The sequence below is a fragment of the Camelina sativa genome, chromosome 9 (genome assembly GCF_030686135.1).
Source record: "Camelina sativa cultivar CO46 ecotype springtype chromosome 9, ASM3068613v1".
NCBI classification, from domain to species: Eukaryota; Viridiplantae; Streptophyta; class Magnoliopsida; order Brassicales; family Brassicaceae; genus Camelina; species Camelina sativa.
In genome coordinates this window covers 6,227,660-6,247,468 of record NC_141888.1, presented here as the reverse complement: position 1 = coordinate 6,247,468, position 19,809 = coordinate 6,227,660, and the positions used below count along the sequence as shown (strand labels likewise).

The 19,809-nt window shown below is 35.6% G+C and overlaps 2 protein-coding genes and 1 pseudogene across 13 annotated transcripts; 1 reads left to right on the top strand and 2 right to left on the bottom strand.

Moving 5' to 3' along the window:
* Positions 1–3,748: 3,748 nt before the first annotated feature.
* LOC104710591 (S-protein homolog 17 pseudogene) lies at positions 3,749–4,265 on the bottom strand (annotated as a pseudogene).
* Positions 4,266–12,035: 7,770 nt separating this feature from the next.
* On the top strand, positions 12,036–13,822 carry LOC104710589 (uncharacterized). The gene is made up of 4 exons (XM_087465144.1): positions 12,036–12,599; positions 12,878–12,967; positions 13,194–13,366; positions 13,462–13,822. The coding sequence occupies exons 1-4, from the start codon at positions 12,293–12,295 to the stop codon at positions 13,654–13,656; spliced, it is 765 nt and encodes a 254-aa protein (XP_087321270.1). The 5' UTR covers positions 12,036–12,292; the 3' UTR covers positions 13,657–13,822.
* A 615-nt stretch (positions 13,823–14,437) lies between these two features.
* LOC104710588 (uncharacterized) lies at positions 14,438–18,599 on the bottom strand. Of its 12 annotated transcripts, none has more exons than XR_015566943.1 (9): positions 18,377–18,558; positions 17,866–18,123; positions 17,198–17,293; positions 17,067–17,112; positions 16,906–16,988; positions 16,396–16,473; positions 16,177–16,227; positions 15,914–16,070; positions 14,438–15,807 (listed from the first exon to the last, which is right to left on the bottom strand). XR_015566943.1 is itself a non-coding variant. In XM_087467247.1 (9 exons), exons 2-9 carry the CDS (start codon positions 18,109–18,111, stop codon positions 14,605–14,607), a joined length of 1,938 nt encoding a protein of 645 aa, XP_087323373.1. In that variant the 5' UTR covers positions 18,112–18,123; positions 18,377–18,599; the 3' UTR covers positions 14,438–14,604. The 12 variants fall into 12 exon arrangements, 11 of the variants coding, with proteins under 11 accessions (XP_087323373.1, XP_087323375.1, XP_087323377.1 ...); XM_087467247.1 differs by having other exon boundaries at positions 15,914–16,048; positions 18,377–18,599; XM_087467249.1 differs by having other exon boundaries at positions 16,177–16,247; positions 17,198–17,340; positions 18,377–18,588.
* Positions 18,600–19,809: the final 1,210 nt, after the last annotated feature.

Sequence of the window (19,809 nt, the reverse complement as noted above, 5' to 3'; positions counted from 1 at the left end):
CACCATTAGATTTGACCATCGTTTATATATCTAGTTGTCTATTATATACAGTTTACGAATAAATTATCACAAGTTCATTTGTGTATTTTTTTTGGTAATTAGATCTTTTTATTATCTTCACAATAGAAGAAGACCCACGCGATGTGTGAGATTAATTTAAGGACAATATACTTCCTTATAAAATAAGAAAAAAAAATATGTATACATAATTGTAAAATAAAAAATCCAAATCGCTATTTTATAAACCCAATATATAATTTCGTTCTAATTGTAAAATATGAACCCTAACCATCTCATTTGTAAATTCAAACCGTCGAAACTGACATATAATTCCGTTCTAATAGTAAAATCTAAACTCTAACCACCTCATTTTGTTCTAATTATAAAATTTAAACCTTTACCACCTTATTTGTAAACTCAAACCGACATATAATTTCGTTTTATTTTTAAAATGTAAAAAAACCTAATCACCTCATTCGTAAACCCAAACCGACATATAATTTTGTTCTAATTGTAAAATCTAAACTGTAATTTTTATTTATAAACCCAAATCGATATATAACTTCGTTTCATTTTAAAATCTAAACAAAGCTAATATTTAACTTTCTTTAATTAAAATGATACATAATTTGTTTTCTTAATTTGTTTTGCTTTTTAATTTAATTTCGATTTATTTTTAAATGAAATATTAGATAGAAAATTCTGATTGGCTGAAAGATGAGAGGGTGAATAATATGAGCATTCACCCCTAGGGGGGGTGTGAACCTAAATATTTTATTTTTCTTAATTTAAATCTATTTTAGTTAAAATATTTTTTTTTCAAATAAATCAAGATAAATGATATTATAATAGTGCAATTAGCTAAATGTAAATTCTAATCTGCTGGAGGATTTCTCATTGCTTCGAAGTTCCTTTCCCTCCTTCTCCCTCTCCAGGATTCCTCGCGATGACAATGTCAGGGCCGATTGCCTCGCTCGATCTTCACGAACCCTACCTTCAGTTTCTACCTTTGTAAACTCGTATCCTCTTGTTTGGGCAACCAATCATGGAGTTCTCTTTAATTTTTAATATAGTTTGGTTGAAAAAAAAAAAAAAAGGAAAGAGATAAGATCGACAACTCTCTTTTTTTTCATTCATTTTCTAGTTATCTTTTTTTTTCATTCATTTATCTTTTTTTTTCATATATTACACTCTTAATATATACAAACTTCCATTTATCTTTTCACCTACTTAGATATATACCTCAATTGAATGCATGATTTCCACTAAAACAAAATTGCAGCGTTTAAGGCAAAATTTTATTCAATTTTTTCCCCCAAAAACCAAAAACCTTCCTAAGTTGTTGACCCTAATATTTGAACCTCTCGTGCTATGGGGATCGTTTAATATCCCTTACATTGCATATGAACCAAAAATACTCTTATTCTGGCATTGGGATGAGAGAGTCTTTCTCATGTAATGCTCTAGAGCTTGTTCTCAACACTCAACAGCATACGCTTCCCTGACCAATTATCTGTGAGATCAGACTTCTTCAATCGGTCAACTGTTACATTAATGCGAGTGTGAGTGAGGTTTTTTATAGACAAAAATTTTGTCACAAAATTGATGTTAGGCTAATTGTAGTTTCTTTTTAGGGTGAATTAGCTGTATAACCAAATGAAAAAAATTATAGAAAAATATAGCATACTATTTTAAAATTTTTAAGAAAGTAACATAGAGGTAATTAAAATTACCAGTTTAGTGTTGTCTTGGAGGGAGTGATGATAATGGGATGGTGGCTGGCTGGAGGTAGGATGGCCGGAGGTGGGTAGGGGTGGTGGCCGGAGGTGTGCAGTGGTGGTGGCTGGCTCTGTCCCACTTATTTCTCTATCTCTATTCTCCTCTATCTCACACCACCCACTTTTTTCGATTGTAAATAGTATATGTATCATAATTCTAATTATGTTTCACAAACGTACTAAAACGCCAAGATACCCTATAAATTACTACGTTTCTTTCTTCATTACTGCCTTCGTTTTTTATCAGTTGGGACTTGGGACGAAGATGAACAAATCTCTCGCTCCATCCATGGATATGACTCCTTCACCAGCTTCGGATCCCATATTCCCATCACACGCTTACATATGTAAGTTAATTATTATGTACATGTAAGAATATTAGTTTTAAGTTTTTAACCGGAGACAACATGTCATGCCAAGTCAAATTTCGTCATGTTTCGGTTTTTAATATGTATATTTTTAAAACCTTGTTCTAAGTTTTAGATTTGTGTATATGCAGAGCCACCTAGCAACATGCTAGTGATACCTATGCTTGTGAGTTCGATCGATTCCTTATACAATTTTGCCTTAATTTTTAAAAATTAATTTAAAAGTCGGTCCAAGATAATTATGGAATAAAGGATTGTAGATAGCATACTTGGTAACCAAGTAACTGGTAAGAATACCTTGATGAATAAATAATCCATTGAGCATCTACAACTCCAATTAATTTCTCATGTGGCTTGGTCTCTGAGGTATGTACTCCAAAAAGTGAAGGAGGTTTTGGGCTTGCCATCAATAGAATAGGCAAACAAAGTGAGCATTAATTTTTTGAAGTGATTTGGCGTATTATATCTGGCAAAGGCTTGCTATGGGTGGATTGGATGATAAAATATTTCTTAAATCTACACAAGCTTTCTTAAAACCTTGTCGAGGTAGAAGTGAGAAAGCAAAGGCTTACCATGAATAATCAGATCAGACAATTGCTTTATAAAGAGGCACGAACAAACATCACCCCTCCTAATAATTAGATTATAATTATTTTATATCTCATGATCTGGTTTAAGATACAGAGGTTAATTTTATAGTTTAAATAAATATAGAACAAATCTCAAGCTTCTCATGGATTTGTTCATGGGACGAAGATGAACAAATCTCAAGCTTCTCATGACCGGGGTTCCTGATCACACCGGCCCAAAATGTCATCTATGCGGTAAAAACATCTAGCGCCTTCTTTATCATTGCTACGATTGTAAACTCAATTTTGGACATTGGTTGCATAGTTGATCACATAACTTCCCCGTTCCATTTTTATATACCGTGGCACCACCACCCTCTACAAGACTACAATTATGTTATTTTAGATCATTACGTACTTGCGACTTTTGTAACGAATCTGGTGGACAAGGCTATCTCTGCCTTCGTTGCGGGTTGGCTGTTCATGAGCAGTGTCTATTAGGATAATTAAATGGAAAAATTTAATTTGACTTAACAATAAGCTAAGAAACAGGTCTTCGAGCTTTAGAGTCATGAAAGCTGGTTGGATAACACAGTATTTGATGTAGGGTTGAGCTATAAGATATCAAAGATATTCTTACAAAATTAGTGTGATACATCATTGAGCTATGTGGGTGCAACTAGACATCTCAATACCCTTTTCTCAATCTAATTCACTGACTATGTTGGGCTTATATCTTTTTGTTGGCTTGTCATTGCTCGACTTGGATCACAAAGGCACCAAAACGTATTACAAGATAAGAGTTACTTTCTAGCTATCTCTCCAGAAATCTAAATCCCTCCATAGCTCCAAATTAGCATATGAAACTATGATGAACAAACTTTATTTATATCACTAATTCATAAGTAGCAAACTCTCACACCCTTTCATCGAGTATATACATTCCAAGACTTTTCAATTCTTGTTTGAGTGAGTCTCGGTAAATTTCAGTTTTTTATTTATTTGATTTTTAACTAGTTGATAGAATACTCGATTTTCGATATCAAGATACTTTTATATATATATATTTTTTTTGTTTAAAAACGTAATACAATTTTTTTTGTAAGTTATTTTGTTAATTTTTTTAATTTATCCAATCATATTCTTTATGCAGATTAACTGGATTCTGAACAAAATATTCATGTTCTTTCACTAAATAAACTCCATCTTCTCTAGCTCTCCAATCCCATAGGCCTCCGGTATCTAAATTACTGAAAAGTTTGAATGCTGTAAAACTCTGATAGTGTTTGTAGTTAGGACCTTGTTTCAAAGTACACATAAAACGCGTTGTACGAAAAAAGTTAGTGCCAAAATAAAATGAATAATCTTGTCCCATTGGTATTATTTTTGGACCAATAACATCATCTTTAGAATAACATCTCATCCAAAGATTTTTGTTGAATTTAAGCTCGTTCGCGATCCTGATTCCAGCGCCGGATACATTGTTGAACACGCAGAGACTTAAAACAAATAAAAAGACTGAGAAACTTTTCATACTTTTTTTGGAGTAAATATTTAGATATTTTGTTTTGTTAACTTGGTTTTTGTTAACTTGTTAACTCGGTTTTTATGAAGCTTAACGTCAGTTTAAATCTGACTTAAATATTATAACGTCAGTTTTGTAACTGACGTATCAAGGGGCCATGCTAACATTGTTTACTTCGGTTTTAAAATTGACGCTAATTTAACGTCACAAACTTGCTTCGGTTTTTTCTTTTGTTTTTAAAGTAATGTTAGGTTTAACTTTATGTTTACGTCGGTTTGCTAGGTAAAATCCATAATTTTATTGGCCATTATTTTAAGGGAATAATCCCTATATAATAAAATGGAAGTACACAACATTGTTTTGTATACTATATATACAAATAGGTTATAGATTAAGTTTTATATTATTAGTGTAGTCTGGATTTATTGTTTCCAAAAATCTTAAAGTAAATATTCTAAATAATCATTTGATATCATCTAACTTACCATATTAATTTTCTTTACTAAATTATTCATCAAATAAAATACTTTGATATCTAACTTAACATATTAATTTGTTAATTATTATTATACTCCACCTCTCATTTTTATATATGAGTCTATTTTGTGAAACAAATAAATTATCATATTAATTAAAAAATAGTTTTATTTCCGGATAAACCATAATTTGAATATTTAAAAACAAATATAAATGATTCAATCTATAAAAAAATCAATTTTTATTAATATAATTCTTAAAAAATAATATCTATTGAATTAAAATTTAACTGAGTAACGAAAATTTGAATATTTAAATTCAATTTCATACTTTTTTGAATTTTATAATTTTATACAATATAATAAACTTTAAATAAATTATTTTGAAATATTTTTAAAATATTGAAACTTGATATTAAAGCTAGAAACTATAAACACTCTAAATTGGTTTGTTATAGCAATGTCAATAATATGTCACTATAATATGAAAGAATTTAAAAAAACCAAGTATAATAACTCGCATTTTAAAAACCAAATTCACAAAATATAATAACTCAAAAAAAATATAACAATATATTAAATTACTCATAATATAATAACTCGCTTTTTATAAAACCAAATTCACAAAATTATGTCTTATAATGACATTCAAGTCATGAGGTAGAATATAGATTATTGAAATAGCTTCAAGTACATAAACTAATACAATATATTAAAATTTTATTTTTAAATAGAAAATATACAAAATTTTGTATTAAATAAAATTTAACCAGTGTTATAGCACGAGTACTTATCTAGAATCATTAACAATATAAAACTTACAAAATAAATGTCTTTTTCAAGTTATCATATTTAGCATATGCTTTTATTACATAATATTTTATCCAAAAAAACTTTTAAAATTAATCACATAAATTATATTTTATAAAAAATTACAATATAAATAAAATGAATTTCAACCCGTGCTCTAGCACGAGTCTTAATCTAGTTAAGATGAATTATGTGTCAAATTATAAATAAATTAATGTAATCCAATGAGACCATAAAAATTATATTAATGAAATGATAAATACGTTTACATCAAAACATATATATATAAATATATCTGTCTTATATACAATGGTAGACAATCCACAATATCGTAACCTTTGACATCTTCAAATCTTTGAACTATTGAAATCCATGCCTGAAAACATTGACAAAATTCTAATATTTATGTAAGAAAATGACATAAACAGTTGTTTACCGAAACACTGGAATTTTATTTTTGTTTTAAAATGTAATTTTTTTTTTTGGAATTATCTACCGGATCACTGGAATTGCTTGATGATTGACGATTTTACACCAACTTCAGACTTCACTCATGTAAAATGATGTAACGTAGTATTTTCTGCAAAAACAAATCATGTCAAACCTTCTTTTGCCTAAAACCATAGAATAATGAACCACAAATCTTGACCTCTCTCAGCCATTTCAAAACTCTTCGACAACACATTCTCTACTTATAATCCTCCAATAGATAGTGTCTCCTTTCAGCAATGAATAGAGAACCGCAGTTACTTATTTGTCTTCTCTTCTCATTCTTTTACTTTTAACTGAAGGAAGTGACTCAGGTTTTAGTCTTCAGTGTGGCTAAGTATAAAGAAGACTCTTGGTGAAAGAGAGGCTTTGATCTCTTAAGCAAAAAAGGAGTAGCCCGTGAGAAGCACATGGGACGGTTGACAAGTTTATTCGCTGTTGACTAGCTTATAGGCTGATCTTATCTCATTCAGGAAGTAAGAAGAAGTTTGTTACGATCTTAAGTTTGTTAGATCGAGAGAGAGAGTGAGAAAGAGAGAAGCTTGAGAGATCTTGTAATCGGAGTGATTAAAAGGTTCTAGTGGATTCCGAAGTGAACGAAGAGTTAACTCGTTAAATTCGTGGTGTCTTTTCATTTGTTTTCTCTCGTTCTTGTTTTCATTCTGTTTCGTATCTCAAACATTTGATTCGACGGCGTTGTGAGTAATCGGAGAGTTATATCCTCACAAATTGGTATCAGAGCTTACGGTTGTTGAGCGGTGGTTTTGAATCGAAGATGTCTGGGGTTCCTATTGCGGCCTTTGATGGCTCCGTCGACTTCTCTTTATGGAAGACGAGGATTCGAGCACATCTGAGTGTAATCGGATTGAAGGATGTGCTTGTAGAGAAGTCTCCGGTTCCTCGACTCTCGGAGGAAGAAGAACAAGATCTAGAAAAGAAAAAGAAGCGTGAATCAGATGAAGCGGCAAGGTTAGAGCGATGCGATAAGGCGAAGAACGTAATCTTTCTCAATGTCGCTGATAAGGTGCTTAGGAATATTGAGCTATGTGATACTGCGGCGGAGGCTTGGGCCACGTTGGACAAGATGTTCCAACCTACATCTCTTCCACATCGGGTTTACTCGCAACTTAATTTCTACACATTCAAGATGCAGGACAGTAAGAAGATTGATGAGAACATTGATGATTTCTTAAAGATTGTAGCGGATCTGAATCATTTGCAGATTGAAGTCTCTGATGAGGTCCAGGCTATTATTCTTTTAAGTTCTCTTCCAGCTAGGTTTGACAGTTTGGTTGAGACGCTGAAGTATAGTACCGGAAGAGAGAAACTTAGGCTGGATGATGTTATGGTAGCTGCGAGAGACAAAGAAAGAGAAGTAGCTCAAAACAGCAAGTCTGTAGGAGAAGGTTATTTTGCTAGAGGTAGATCGGGAGTTAGTAACAATGGATCTAAGAATAGAGGAAGGTCTCAATCTAAGTCTAGAGAAGGGAAAGGAGTTTGCTGGATTTGTGGTAAGGAGGGGCATTTCAAGAAACAATGCTATAAGTGGATTGAAAAGAATAAGGGAAAGTCTGCTCGTTCTGAAAAAGGAGAGGTTAGCCTGGCTAAGGCAGGAACTGGTACAGATCATGCGATGGTTTTAATGGCTAAAGATACATCTTTACTTGTATCGGGCAATTCTGATGAATGGGTCCTTGATACGGGTTGCTCTTTTCACATCACCCCAAGGAGAGACTGGTTTCAAGAGTTCAAGGAGTTGGATGCAGGGCTTGTGAAAATGGGGAATAATTCTTATTCTCAAGTTAAGGGAATAGGGAATGTCAAAATAAGAAATTCTGATGGGATACAGGTTGTTTTGACAGAGGTTAGATACATGCCTACGATGTCAAGGAATTTAATTTCTTTGGGAACTCTTGAAGACAGGGGATGCTGGTTCAAGTCACAGAATGGTATTCTGAGAGTCTTAAAGGGGTGTTCAATGATTTTGAAAGGTCAGAAACGAGAAACGTTGTATATTCTTCAGGGCAAAACAGAAACAGGAGAGTCGAATGTTTCTGAGAATTCTAAGGATGAAACTACACTTTGGCATAGTCGCCTGGGACATATGAGTCACAAAGGGATGGAGGTTCTTGTTAAAAAAGGATGTTTAAATAAGGAGGTTATCAGTGAGTTGAAGTTTTGTGAGGGTTGTGTGTTTGGTAAGAATCATCGGGTGAGTTTCGCACCAGCTCAGCATGTGACTAAGGAAAAGTTAGGTTATGTGCATTCAGATTTGTGGGGCTCTCCACACAATCCACCGTCACTAGGTAACTGCCAATATTTCATCTCCTTTATTGATGACTATTCATGGAAAGTGTGGATTTATTTTCTGAAGAAGAAGGATGAGGCTTTCGAGAAATTTGTTGAATGGATAACGATGGTGGAGAACCAGTCAGATAAGAAGGTTAAGAAGTTACGGACTGACAATGGTTTGGAATATTGCAATCATCAATTGATAACTATTGCAAAGATGCTGGTATTGTAAGGCATAAGACATGTGCATACACCCTGCAACAGAACAGTGTTGCAGAACGATTAAATAGGACTATCATGGACAAAGTGCGAAGCATGTTGAGTGAGAGTTGTCTTGAGAAGAAATTATGGGCAGAAGCAGCTGCAACTGCGGATTATTTGATTAACAGATCACCCTCTACGGCTATTGACTTTGCTTTGCCGGAAGAGAAGTGAACTTCTGCAATACCTGATATGAGTATGCTAAGGAGATTTGGCTGCTTGGTGTATGTACACGCTGACCAGGGTAAGCTCAATCCAAGAGCTAAGAGAGGAATTTTTATGAGTTATCCTGAGGGAGTTAAGGGTTTTAAGGTATGGCTTCTGGAGGAGAAAAAATGCGTGATCAGTCGTAATGTGATGTTCAGGGAAGAGATCATGTATAAGGATCTGAAGAATAGTACTACGGTGATTCCATATGAGACAGATTTTGAGTTTGTTGAAGATAAGTCGGATGATACTGATCGAGGTGGAGTGGAACAAGTTGTTAATGTTCAAGGTGGAGCTTCTCTTGGTTCGGATCCGATGGTTAGTGCTACAGATCAGGCTGAAAATTCAGAGGTTCGACAAGAAAGTCGAGTAGAGTCAGATTCAGAAGAAGATCGAGAAGATCTTAGTGATTACCAGCTAATGAGAGACAGGGGAAAGAGGGTAATCAAGTTCAATAAGAAGTACAATGAGTCCAATATGGTGGGATATGCTTATTATACAGAATATGGTGGTAAGTCAGAACCTAAGTCTTATCAAGAGGCTCTTTTGGATCCTGATTGGGAGTTTTGGAATGAAGCTATGAAAGAGGAGATGAAATCTATGAAGAAGAATCATACTTGGGATCTCGGAGACAAACCAGAGGACAAGAAGGTAATAGGGTGCAGATGGGTTTTCACCAGAAAAGCAGGAATACTGGGTGTTGAGGCTCCGAGGTTTAAAGCAAGGCTTGTGGCTAAGGGCTTTACACAGAGAGAATGTATCGATTACACAAAGATTTTTTCACCAGTTGTCAAGCATGTTTCCATTAGATACATTTTGTCGATGGTTGCACAGTTTGATATGGAATTGCAACAAATGGATGTGAAGACAGCTTTCTTGCATGGTTTTCTGGATAAAGAGATTGTTATGGCACAGCCTGAAGGATTTGTTGATCAAGGCTGTCCAGAAAAGGTATGTTTTCTCACGAGGTCTCTCTATGGCTTGAAGCAATCGCCTAGGCAGTGAAATCTTAGATTTGATGAGTTTATGAGAAGCATTGGTTTTGAAAGGAGTGACTACGATAGTTGTGTGTATTGTAAGATGTCAGAAAATGATACACGCATCTAACTGTTCCTATATGTCGATGACATATTGATTGCTTCGATTGACAAGGCTCAGGTTAGTGGATTGAAGAAGCTATTGAGTGAAAAATTTGAAATGAAGGATTTAGGAGATGCTAAGAAGATCTTGGGAATGGATATTTCTAGAGATCGTGCTGCAGGAACTTTGACTTTGTCACAAGAGGAGTATGTCAAGAAGGTATTAAGAACCTTTAAGATGGATCAGTCAAACGCAGTAGTTACTCCAATGGGAGTACATTTTTAATTGAGGACAGCTACTGATCAGGAGTATGAAGATCAGTTTGCTAGAATGAAGGTTGTTCCCTATGCAAATACTGTTGGTAGTGTGATGTATTCGATGATAGGTACTCGACCTGATCTTGCCTATCCAGTGGGTGTTATTAGTCGATTTATGAGTCGACCACTAAAGGAGCACTGGCAGGCAACGAAGTGGGTTCTGAGGTATATGAGGGGAACAGAAGGGAAGAAGCTTTGTTATCGGAAGAATGAGGATTTTCTCTTGAGAGGCTATTGTGACTCGGATTACGCGAACAATAGAGACAGCAGGAGATCAATCTCTGGATATGTTTTTACAGCAGGTGGCAACACGATTAGTTGGAAGTCGAGGTTACAGAAGGTGGTTGCTATCTCGTCAACAGAAGCAGAGTATATGGCGTTGACAGAAGCTATAAAGGAGGCTATATGGCTGAAGGGTTTGGCAGAGGAACTTGGTTTTCCTCTAGGTGCAGTGGAGGTGCATTGTGATTCTCAAAGTGCTATAGCGTTAGCTAAGAATTCGGTGCATCACGAGAGGACTAAGCACATTGATATCAGGTTACACTTTATTCGAGATATCATCAGTGAAGGTATCGTGAAGCTTGTGAAGATAGCGACAGAGTGTAATCCGGCAGATATCTTTACTAAGGTTTTACCGGTGGACAATTTTGATGGAGCTTTGCAAATGCTCCGGGTTCGTGATAATTGAAGAGGTGAGTTAGTAAGAGAACTGAGCGGTGAAGTTCAGGGAGGTTGTGGAGCGGTCAAGCTCAAGGACAAGAGTGGTTAAACTCTAAAGTTAAGAGTGGTGAAGCTCAAGTATTGGAGGTGCAATCCAGAGTCTAGAACAGGGTAGTTGTTTTGGAGGCAACCAGAGTCAAGGTGGAGAATTGAAGGAAGTGACTCAGGTTTTAGTCTTCAGTGTGGCTAAGTATAAAGAAGACTCTTGGTGGAAGAGAGGCTTTGATCTCTTAAGCAAAAAAGGAGTAGCCCGTGAGAAGCACGTGGGACGGTTGACAAGTTTATTCGCCGTTGACTAGCTTATAGGCTAATCTTATCTCATTCAGGAAGTAAGAAGAAGTTTGTTACGATCTTAAGTTTGTTAGATCGAGAGAGAGAGTGAGAAAGAGAGAAGCTTGAGAGATCTTCTAATCGGAGTGATTAAAAGGTTATACTGGATTCAAGAGTGATATCTCCGGCGAGACGTAGCGTTCCGGTTTGGGCGTGAACTCGTTAAACTCGTGGTGTCTTTTCATTTGTTTTCTCTCGTTCTTGTTTTCATTCTGTTTCGTATCTCAAACATTCGATTCGACGGCGTTGTGAGTAATCAGAGAGTTATATCCTCACATTAACATCTAAAGACATATGGTTCGGGGTTGGGGGTTTACTTTGCACTTTCAAGATGTGTGAGATACATAAGCTAACCCATCACCCGTGGGGTTCTTAACCTCTCTTAGCCATTTCTGTTTTAGACTTTTAGTTATATATAAGCCAAGTGATAAAGGAGATTCTCAAAATGGCTTGTGGGAACCATACTGATCCTATTGAGCTTCGAATCTGGTTATAACTGTGTTTGGGCGAGAAGCAAGGTTTAACAACATTCCTATTTGCGGTCTAAAGTTTAAAAGATCCTATCAGTTCTAAGTTTCGACATATATCAACTGGCATAAAATATTACGTGTGAAGATATCCTATGATAATCATACTAGATAGTAATAGTAGATATATATAGATAAAGGATAAACTTGATAGGATATATACATGACTTTATTGGTTGCAGAAAACTAGTCAAACCCCTAAACTAGCTTCTGAAATGCTCCAGAGCTGTGGTTCTCAACTGTTGCATGCATTAATGCGAGTGTAAGGTTTTCTATCGGTAAAATTGATGTATTTGGTTCATTTTGGTTTCTCAATTTAGGTTTGGCTAATTACTTTCATTATTATTATGTGCTAGTCCCAAACAACACAAAGGCCTGGCTGGGCTTGTATTTTATTTTTCTTGTAATTTAAATTGAAAAAAACCTTAAAAACAAAAGAAAAAACAAAACAAAACAAAAACCTACAAAACGACGCCGTTACGACTTATCTACTTCCATTCAGCAAAAGTCTCCCAAACTCAGCCGCTCCAAGATCAAGAAACAATGCAACTCTCACTGGTTCAAGTCCCTTCAGTGTCCTCCTACTTGAGATCTCACTACTCAACGATCCCTACTCTCTCCAGCTCCAGCTCCAACCCGTCTTGTTCACTTCTTCAGAAGTCCATCTTTCCTGGAACCAAGTTAACCCGCCATCTAATTTTTCGTTATCGGAAGAAGAAAACCTCAAATGGGTCTCCTCCTCGTGCTTCCTTGCTTGAGACCCCTGTATTATGGGCTGGTCGAATTTGTGTCTTCTACGCTCTCGTGAAAGCTGGTTTTGCTGGATCCAAGTCTAACCCTATCGTTTCTGGTTTGTGTGGTTTTTAATCAATTACTTACTTACTCTCAATGGTTCCTTGTTTTGAGTTTTGAGTTTTGAGTTTTGAGTTTTGAGTTTTGAGTTCTTCTTTTTCAATGGTTCTTCTTTTTTAATGGTTCCTTGTTTACTCTTAATGGTTCTTCTTTTTTAATGGTTCCTTTTTTAATGGTTCCTCAATTAATCAATTACTTGCTTACTCTCAAGGGTTCTTCTTTTTCAATGGTTCCTTGTTTTGAGTTTCTTTTTGTTTTATGTGCATAATCTTTTAGGTTTGGACAGCGGTGGTGTTGATGTTGAAGATGATGGCGCTGATCTTGGTTTTTCAAAATGGCTTCAGCACATTAAGGGCAACAAACCAGGTTTTGTTTCTGTTTCAACTACATCGTTATGCTTATGTTACAACAACACTTAAGACGACTCATCTGTCTCTATAGGATTTGTGTTCAAGTCTAAATTTTTAATCCAATTTCACACATAGTACGAACAAGAATGAGATTGCTTGATTTTTATCTAGCTTCAAATGTTATGTTAAGGAATAAGGAGTATGAGACAATCTTTTTATATTTGTATCTATATATGTTTCAGAAAAGGATGCAGCTGATAAGAGGAAGCTAGTGAGCAAATGGCACCCGACAACAAAGGGAACACTTAGAAGGAACTACAGGGTACCTTCCAAAGGTGAAGGGAACCGTCTGCTTAAAGCCATTGCGTCGCTTCTCTCAGATGATGATCATTTTAGAGATGCTACATCTCACAAGGTAACAACAAAAAACACATCTAATCTATAATTACCACACACACACTTGTTTTTTATTATTCTATGTTTCGGTAAACGTAGATACTACTATTGCAGGGTTGTCAAATACGGAGGGAGAGTGCGCATGGTCAAAGCGTGTGTTGCAACAATGTGAGAGCTCTGTTTGATGAGTTACCAACTCCTCATTTGGTGGTGGAGATCACACCTTTCCCTGCTGGACCCCTTACAGAGAATGATTACCTCAAGGCCGAGAAGCTTGAAAGGATTCTTAGGTCAGGCCCCAACATCTGAACCCTCTGGCACTCAAGAGATAGTGTTCTACTTACTATGTGTCAAAAATCTAGAATCTGTACATACTCTACGATGTCGTCTTATTTTGCAGACGTTCAAATGTTTAGACTCTATGAAAGTTTTAGTTTCTTGTGAAAAATGGAGTTGCAGATGACTCTTTTGCAAATGATTAAAATTTCAAAATTATACGTCATAAAGATTTATATGTTGAAGATAGACAAAGAATTTCTCAAGTAACCTTTCAATGTAACTGATTTGCCCAATTGTGGCAAAAAGGGACAGTTCATACTAAAATTCAGCAGTCCCTAAAGTTCTACCTGTGGTCTACCTGTGTTCTGTTTCGATTCTCAAAGGATTGAAACCAGTTCTACGAGCGTTAGGGAAAGAGAAGCTAGCTGATATTTCTCTCGAAGAACAAAGGAAGCTCATGATGATTTGTGCGACAAGCAAGTACAAACATTAGATGGTCCATCGATAAAATGAAGCACGAGAAATGAAGGATTATATCTAGTTGGAATGTGAAATATATAAAGTGATCTCTAAGATAACTGCAGTTAGAACAAAAGAAAATCTTGCGTCTAATGATCAGTCTGCTTTTGTAAAGGAAAGGCTACTATTGATGGAGAATATTCTGATTGCTACCGAAATCGTCAAGGACTATCACAAAGACTCCTCCCTCCCCGTTGGACCATTAAAATTGATATTGCCAAGGCTTCTGGTTTAGTTCAATGGGATTTCTTTCTTAAACAACATTTTAGAGGCTTTGAATTTTCCGGAAAGGTTTGTTCAGAGGACTTCCAACGAATTTTACATTCAATACAACAACAAAAGAAAATCTTGCGTCTCCTGAAATTAAGTATGAACGTGAACACACGTTTCGTAATTTCTGTTCTGAAAATAACATACAATGTCCTATCCTTCACATACAACTGAAAACAGACTACTGAATTAAACATCACCGGGTGAAAACGGGTCATACACTTGATGGACTCCAGAGTTGAACCGGTGGCGAATCTGTGGCTGGCCACGCGGTACTAGGTTATCATGATGAAAGACTGGTCTTGGAGGGAAATGAGTAGAATGCTGAGGGAATTGAGCTCCAGGGAAGTTCCTCGGCATCATCTGATGAGACGATGGTGGTCCAAAGTTCTGCAAGTTGGAAGATCTCGCGTTACCATGAAATGGCGTAGATGGATGGCTCAAGGGTTGTTCCATCTGCCTGTCGAAGTGCTGTAATCTTGTGAAATTTTGTCCAAGATGTCGAGGGTTTAGAGTGACGGATGGGGCTTGAAATGACAGATGAGGGAGATGAGCTGATTGAGAGTTGGGTCTAGGAGATATATGTGGTGTGGAAACAACGTTTGGCTGTTGTGGTAGGAAACCAAAATCTCCGGAAAATGGCCTAGGAGCTGTATTTATGGGACGATCTTGGGGAGGATAAGTAGGAGCAAGACCAGCAGGCCTGCCAGTAATATGTGCTGACACTGACATAGGACGCATAGAACCACCAGAACCATATTCTGCTAGATGTTTCAGATTTATACTTGTGGGAAAGGGAATTGATGGTGGTTGTTCAGTATCTTGCTGATGAGCTACCGGATGTGGACTAAAGTTATGAGCCAGAGGCCGTACTGATTGGGCCATGTTGCTTGAGACTATGTCTGGCAACAAAGTTGGTCTATGTACAGGTTGGAAAGTAAATAGGGTTGATGGCCTCATAGTAGAATGTTGTCCTATTGGTTGTATCTGACTGCCAGCATATGGAGGCGCAGTCACAGAATAGGCCCTTGGTGTGTTGGAAAGGTTAAAAGCGAACGAATCTGGCGGTCGAGGCATGTGGGAACCAGGAGGTAATGGTGTGTCATGAGGAACTGGATATGATTGTTGAGCAGAAAGAGGATTCAGGTTCATAGAATTGGATGGCAGTTCTTGCTCCTGGATACTATAACCATGACCTGAAGCAGAGGGTATAAGAGGTGGATGAAATGGAGCTTGATTTGAAGCCCAAGGAAAGGAAGAACCATGCTGTTGGAGTTGGCTTTCAGGAGGTTGTAAAGAGCTATCAGTTGGCTGTTCGGAGGTCAGGACTGGAGTAGTTGAAATATCTTCAGATCTGGAAGATGAAGGAGCAGCACCAGCTCCCGTGTTTCCCTACAAAGGAAAATAATATACTTTTGAGTATTATTTGATTGAGACTTTAAATAACAGAATGCTATATCATACTTCTAACTCTCTTATAGAAGATTTAGGAACTCACAGAAACGGAAGACATAAGTAACTCAATTACAGCAATTGCTGCATCCACTTTTTCGTAAGTGTCAGATGATATCTGAAAATACAACGTTTGCCAGGGCGTCTGGATCTCATTTTCATGTGAAGGAGAGAGTTCAACCTGCACGATTCGATTCATAAACCTTCGCAATAAGAATTTTGAGAAGTTTTAGGGACCAACATGGAGAAGCAGAACAAAAATGATAGTCTATTATGGTTAACTCGATGATATTGTATTCCAATATTTACCTTCTCTCCTCCTGTTTTAGTACCAAAAATTTGTACTTTGGCTCCCGTCTCCTGTTCCCATAATGAAAATACTTAGCTCGTATGCAGAGTAAAAATGGAATGATAACAGTAAGTCAATAAGAAAGAAATGTTAGAAAAAGACACAGAAGGATGTTGACTCAAGGCAGGTAAGGAACCTGTAGTTTTGAATAGCAGCAATGACATTCATAGGTGACTTACTTTTTCGAGCCGCTTTTGTGTATCACCTTGGGAACCAAATATGATACTTAGAAAGGTGAAATCAGAATGTTCTTTAACCTGCAAAAGCATAGGTCCATATACAATATAAGCTGTGAAAAGCTGAGTTATCACATAACTTAGAAAGCAGAATCCAAAGGATGTTGTATAGGTTTAAACAGCTTGATATATTAAACCCTCAACTGATATATAAAATATGGTGGAATAATAGATAAAAGTCATCAAAAGGATACATAATTATATTCCACTTTTGACATGACTTTAAACAGGACTAGAATGAGAAAAGAGAAACACACTCCGAAATAAGACCTATCCTTTCTTTAAACTCAATACATTCTCAATACTCTCGCAAGATACGACATGATCCATCTCTCAAACAAATGTACAAGACTTTCTAGATTCGGTGAGATAGGTAGTAAGGCAACACTCCACATGAGAGAACAAATGCATGATTCGATAAAGGTTAAACCATCTAACCAAGCAAGAACTTACATCAATCGGTAATCTAGCTTCTTTTAGCAATGGCTTATAATCACGTGGAGCCTTGTACCTCGGGTTCAGCTCGAGTATCTCCCCTAGACGTAAAGAAACTATATATTACTTGAGGGAAAGCGAATGTCTACATGGAATGAGGAAAATTTACTGTTACATACCGATTGCTTCGCGCTTCTCAAACTCCAGCTGTTCAGCAATACTCATCTATGAACATATAAACGGCAGATGAGTTTACATTGCTAAAGAATCATAAATGGAGAAGAAAAAAAAGGTACTGAAAATCACTTACATCATTGCTGTTCTGTGAAGCTAAAGCTGATTCTCTATTAGTCTCCACTTCAAGAGTTCCCGATGCCAGTCGCTGTGTAATTTGATCCAGGCGTTTCTGCTCAAAATTGGTCACCAAACACGCAGTTTATCACATAGTGGTACCTGACATTGGATTTTTCCATTTTGGACAATTCACAGAAGACGCCGATGCGTGTTTAGTACCAACAGGCCAAACTAACATGACATTATTAGTCCTCTCGGCAACTGAATAAGGACTAAAAAGTCGAACATTGAGCTTCAACATATAATGTGGGCCAAATACGAGATATTATCTACAATATAGCACCACGTTGCAAAAGGAATCTATTACACTTATCAAAAAACTAACATTTCAATTGCAAAACCTGTGAACACTCTTGACTTCACAGCAAATTTGTGCAAAAGCACCCAATTATATTCAAACATTAAAACCAGTCCTAGCAAAATGTTCAAATTCCATACATAAAGCTACCATATCTCTATATATGGGGCTCTACTCATATCATATTCCAAAGCTTAATCTCAATATTAATCAACTGATTATCAAAGACACATAAAGCTAACTTGTCATTGTATAAGAAACTGTTCACAATATAGCATCCAAGTAACAGTCAGTTGTACACATTAACATTTCATTCAATTTTATACCTGGTAAGCTAAAACTCGAGCTTTCTTGACTCCAATATCTTGTGACAAGTCAGGACCCCATTTAGTCTTTCTCTTCCCCAGCTTCGAGTGAAGTCCACTATCTTTATCAGCACCTTCTAGGGTCTTATTAGTAGTGCCACGTTGAAAAATCGGGACTAATGATCCAGATAATTTGTTCTTAGGGATAACAAATCCAGTCTTGGCACCACCAAACATTGAGATCTTCGCACCGCTTGTAGAAGTCATCTCCTGGAGTAACTTAGCGGAGGAGAGAGATAATGGTGTCAACAATTGTAACGACTAACGAAGCATACAACACACAAAAGTCTGAAACTTGAATTAAGCATAGAACCAAATCAACAAAACTACAAAAACGAAAATTAAAAAAACTTGAATCCAAAAAAACCCACAAATCCCAATTCAAAAAAGCTACAAAAACAACTCACAAACTAAAACGAAATACAAATCCCAAATCTGCAAGAAACGAAAAGTCTGAAACTTGAATATGTACCTTGAGTACTGGTGGAGATTGTTGGAGCTTGAGAAACGGGGGTGAGATCCTGGCGGCGTAAGAGGAGTCGGAAGAAGGGTCGCTCGGAGTAGAAGCTGGGGTTTGCCGGAGGTTCGTCGGATATCTCTTTAGGTCTTTACCAAATACTCAGAACGCTTCGCAAATGTGTGTTTGACTGTTTTTCTCGTTTCTTTAGCGACAAACCTTAAAACGCCGTCGTTTCACTTAAAAAATTCAAAAGAAAAAACACAAATATAGACCCTGATTGGTAACGGCTGTTACTTTTGCTGTAAAGACTTTGACTTTAAAATTTTAACTGCAGAGAATTTGGTTGTAGATATTTTAACTGTAGAAAATTTAACTATTAAAATATGATTGTTTACCAACAACTTTTAAAGTTGTAGCTATTATTTTTATTATTATTATAAGTATTAATAATAAATATATATTATGTCATAAATTAATTTATATAACATTTTAATGACAAAATAAATTTTATTAATAATAAATTAAAATTTTAAAAAATATAAATCAATCAAATATGAAATATTGTTTGAAAACTAATTATAAACAAACAACTATAAGAATAAGAAATAAATAATTGAAGTTGTAGACATCAATTTATTAACTTATTAAATTTTAAATAATGCAAAAAAAAAAAAACTAGTGACGACTAGCCCACATAGCATTAGCAATCTCATCACGGACACTTTTCATGTATCAATGCATTGTTTGAATGTTATTCTCTTATTAATGATGAATTTCATAAATTCTATTATAGTATTATTAGTGATGATGATGAAAAAATAAAATTTATTATTGAAATGAGTCTTAAAAGAAAGAGAAAAAATGAGAATAATTAATTTATAAAAATAAAATATATAAAATATTTATATATACTTTTGAAAAGCTTTTAAATATAAAAGGGTGAAAAAAAAGAATGTTTTAAAAATTGTTTTGTTTTAAAGCATGAATTTGAGGCTTTAAAAAAAAAGGAAAACAAGGAAGAGAAAAAAAAAATAGTGACTTTCAAAACTTTAAAAAAATTAAAAGCCAAAAAAGCCTGATTGGCAAATAAATGATTGTCATGACTTTAAAAAATTTTAAAGTCTTAAAAGTAGGCTATCAATTAGGGCCATAGTTCGCTTCAAAAAGGTTCGATCTCGAACTTGAGATATTCTAGTACATACGCATCCGTGGAAATCATTCGAACCGTTGGACATTTGACAAAGCAATTACAAGCACATTATAAATTACTACGTTTCTTTCTTCATTACTGCCTTCGTTTTTTATCAGTTGGGACTTGGGACGAAGATGAACAAATCTCTCGCTCCATCCATGGATATGACTCCTTCACCAGCTTCGGATCCCATATTCCCATCACACGCTTACATATGTAAGTTAATTATTATGTACATGTAAGAATATTAGTT

Excerpts from the sequence above, each read along its gene's own strand:
- LOC104710589 (XM_087465144.1), top strand. The coding sequence starts at position 12,293 with ATGCAACTCTCACTGGTTCAAGTCCCTTCAGTGTCCTCCTACTTGAGA. Across the intron at positions 12,600-12,877 it reads GTCTAACCCTATCGTTTCTG|GTTTGGACAGCGGTGGTGTT; the intron begins GTTTGTGTGGTT and ends ATAATCTTTTAG. Across the intron at positions 13,367-13,461 it reads GAGATGCTACATCTCACAAG|GGTTGTCAAATACGGAGGGA; the intron begins GTAACAACAAAA and ends CTACTATTGCAG.
- LOC104710588 (XM_087467245.1), bottom strand. The coding sequence starts at position 18,111 with ATGACTTCTACAAGCGGTGCGAAGATCTCAATGTTTGGTGGTGCCAAG. Across the intron at positions 17,113-17,197 it reads CTTCACAGAACAGCAATGAT|ATGAGTATTGCTGAACAGCT; the intron begins GTAAGTGATTTT and ends ATATGTTCATAG. Across the intron at positions 16,248-16,395 it reads CACAAAAGCGGCTCGAAAAA|TATTTTCATTATGGGAACAG; the intron begins GTAAGTCACCTA and ends ATACGAGCTAAG.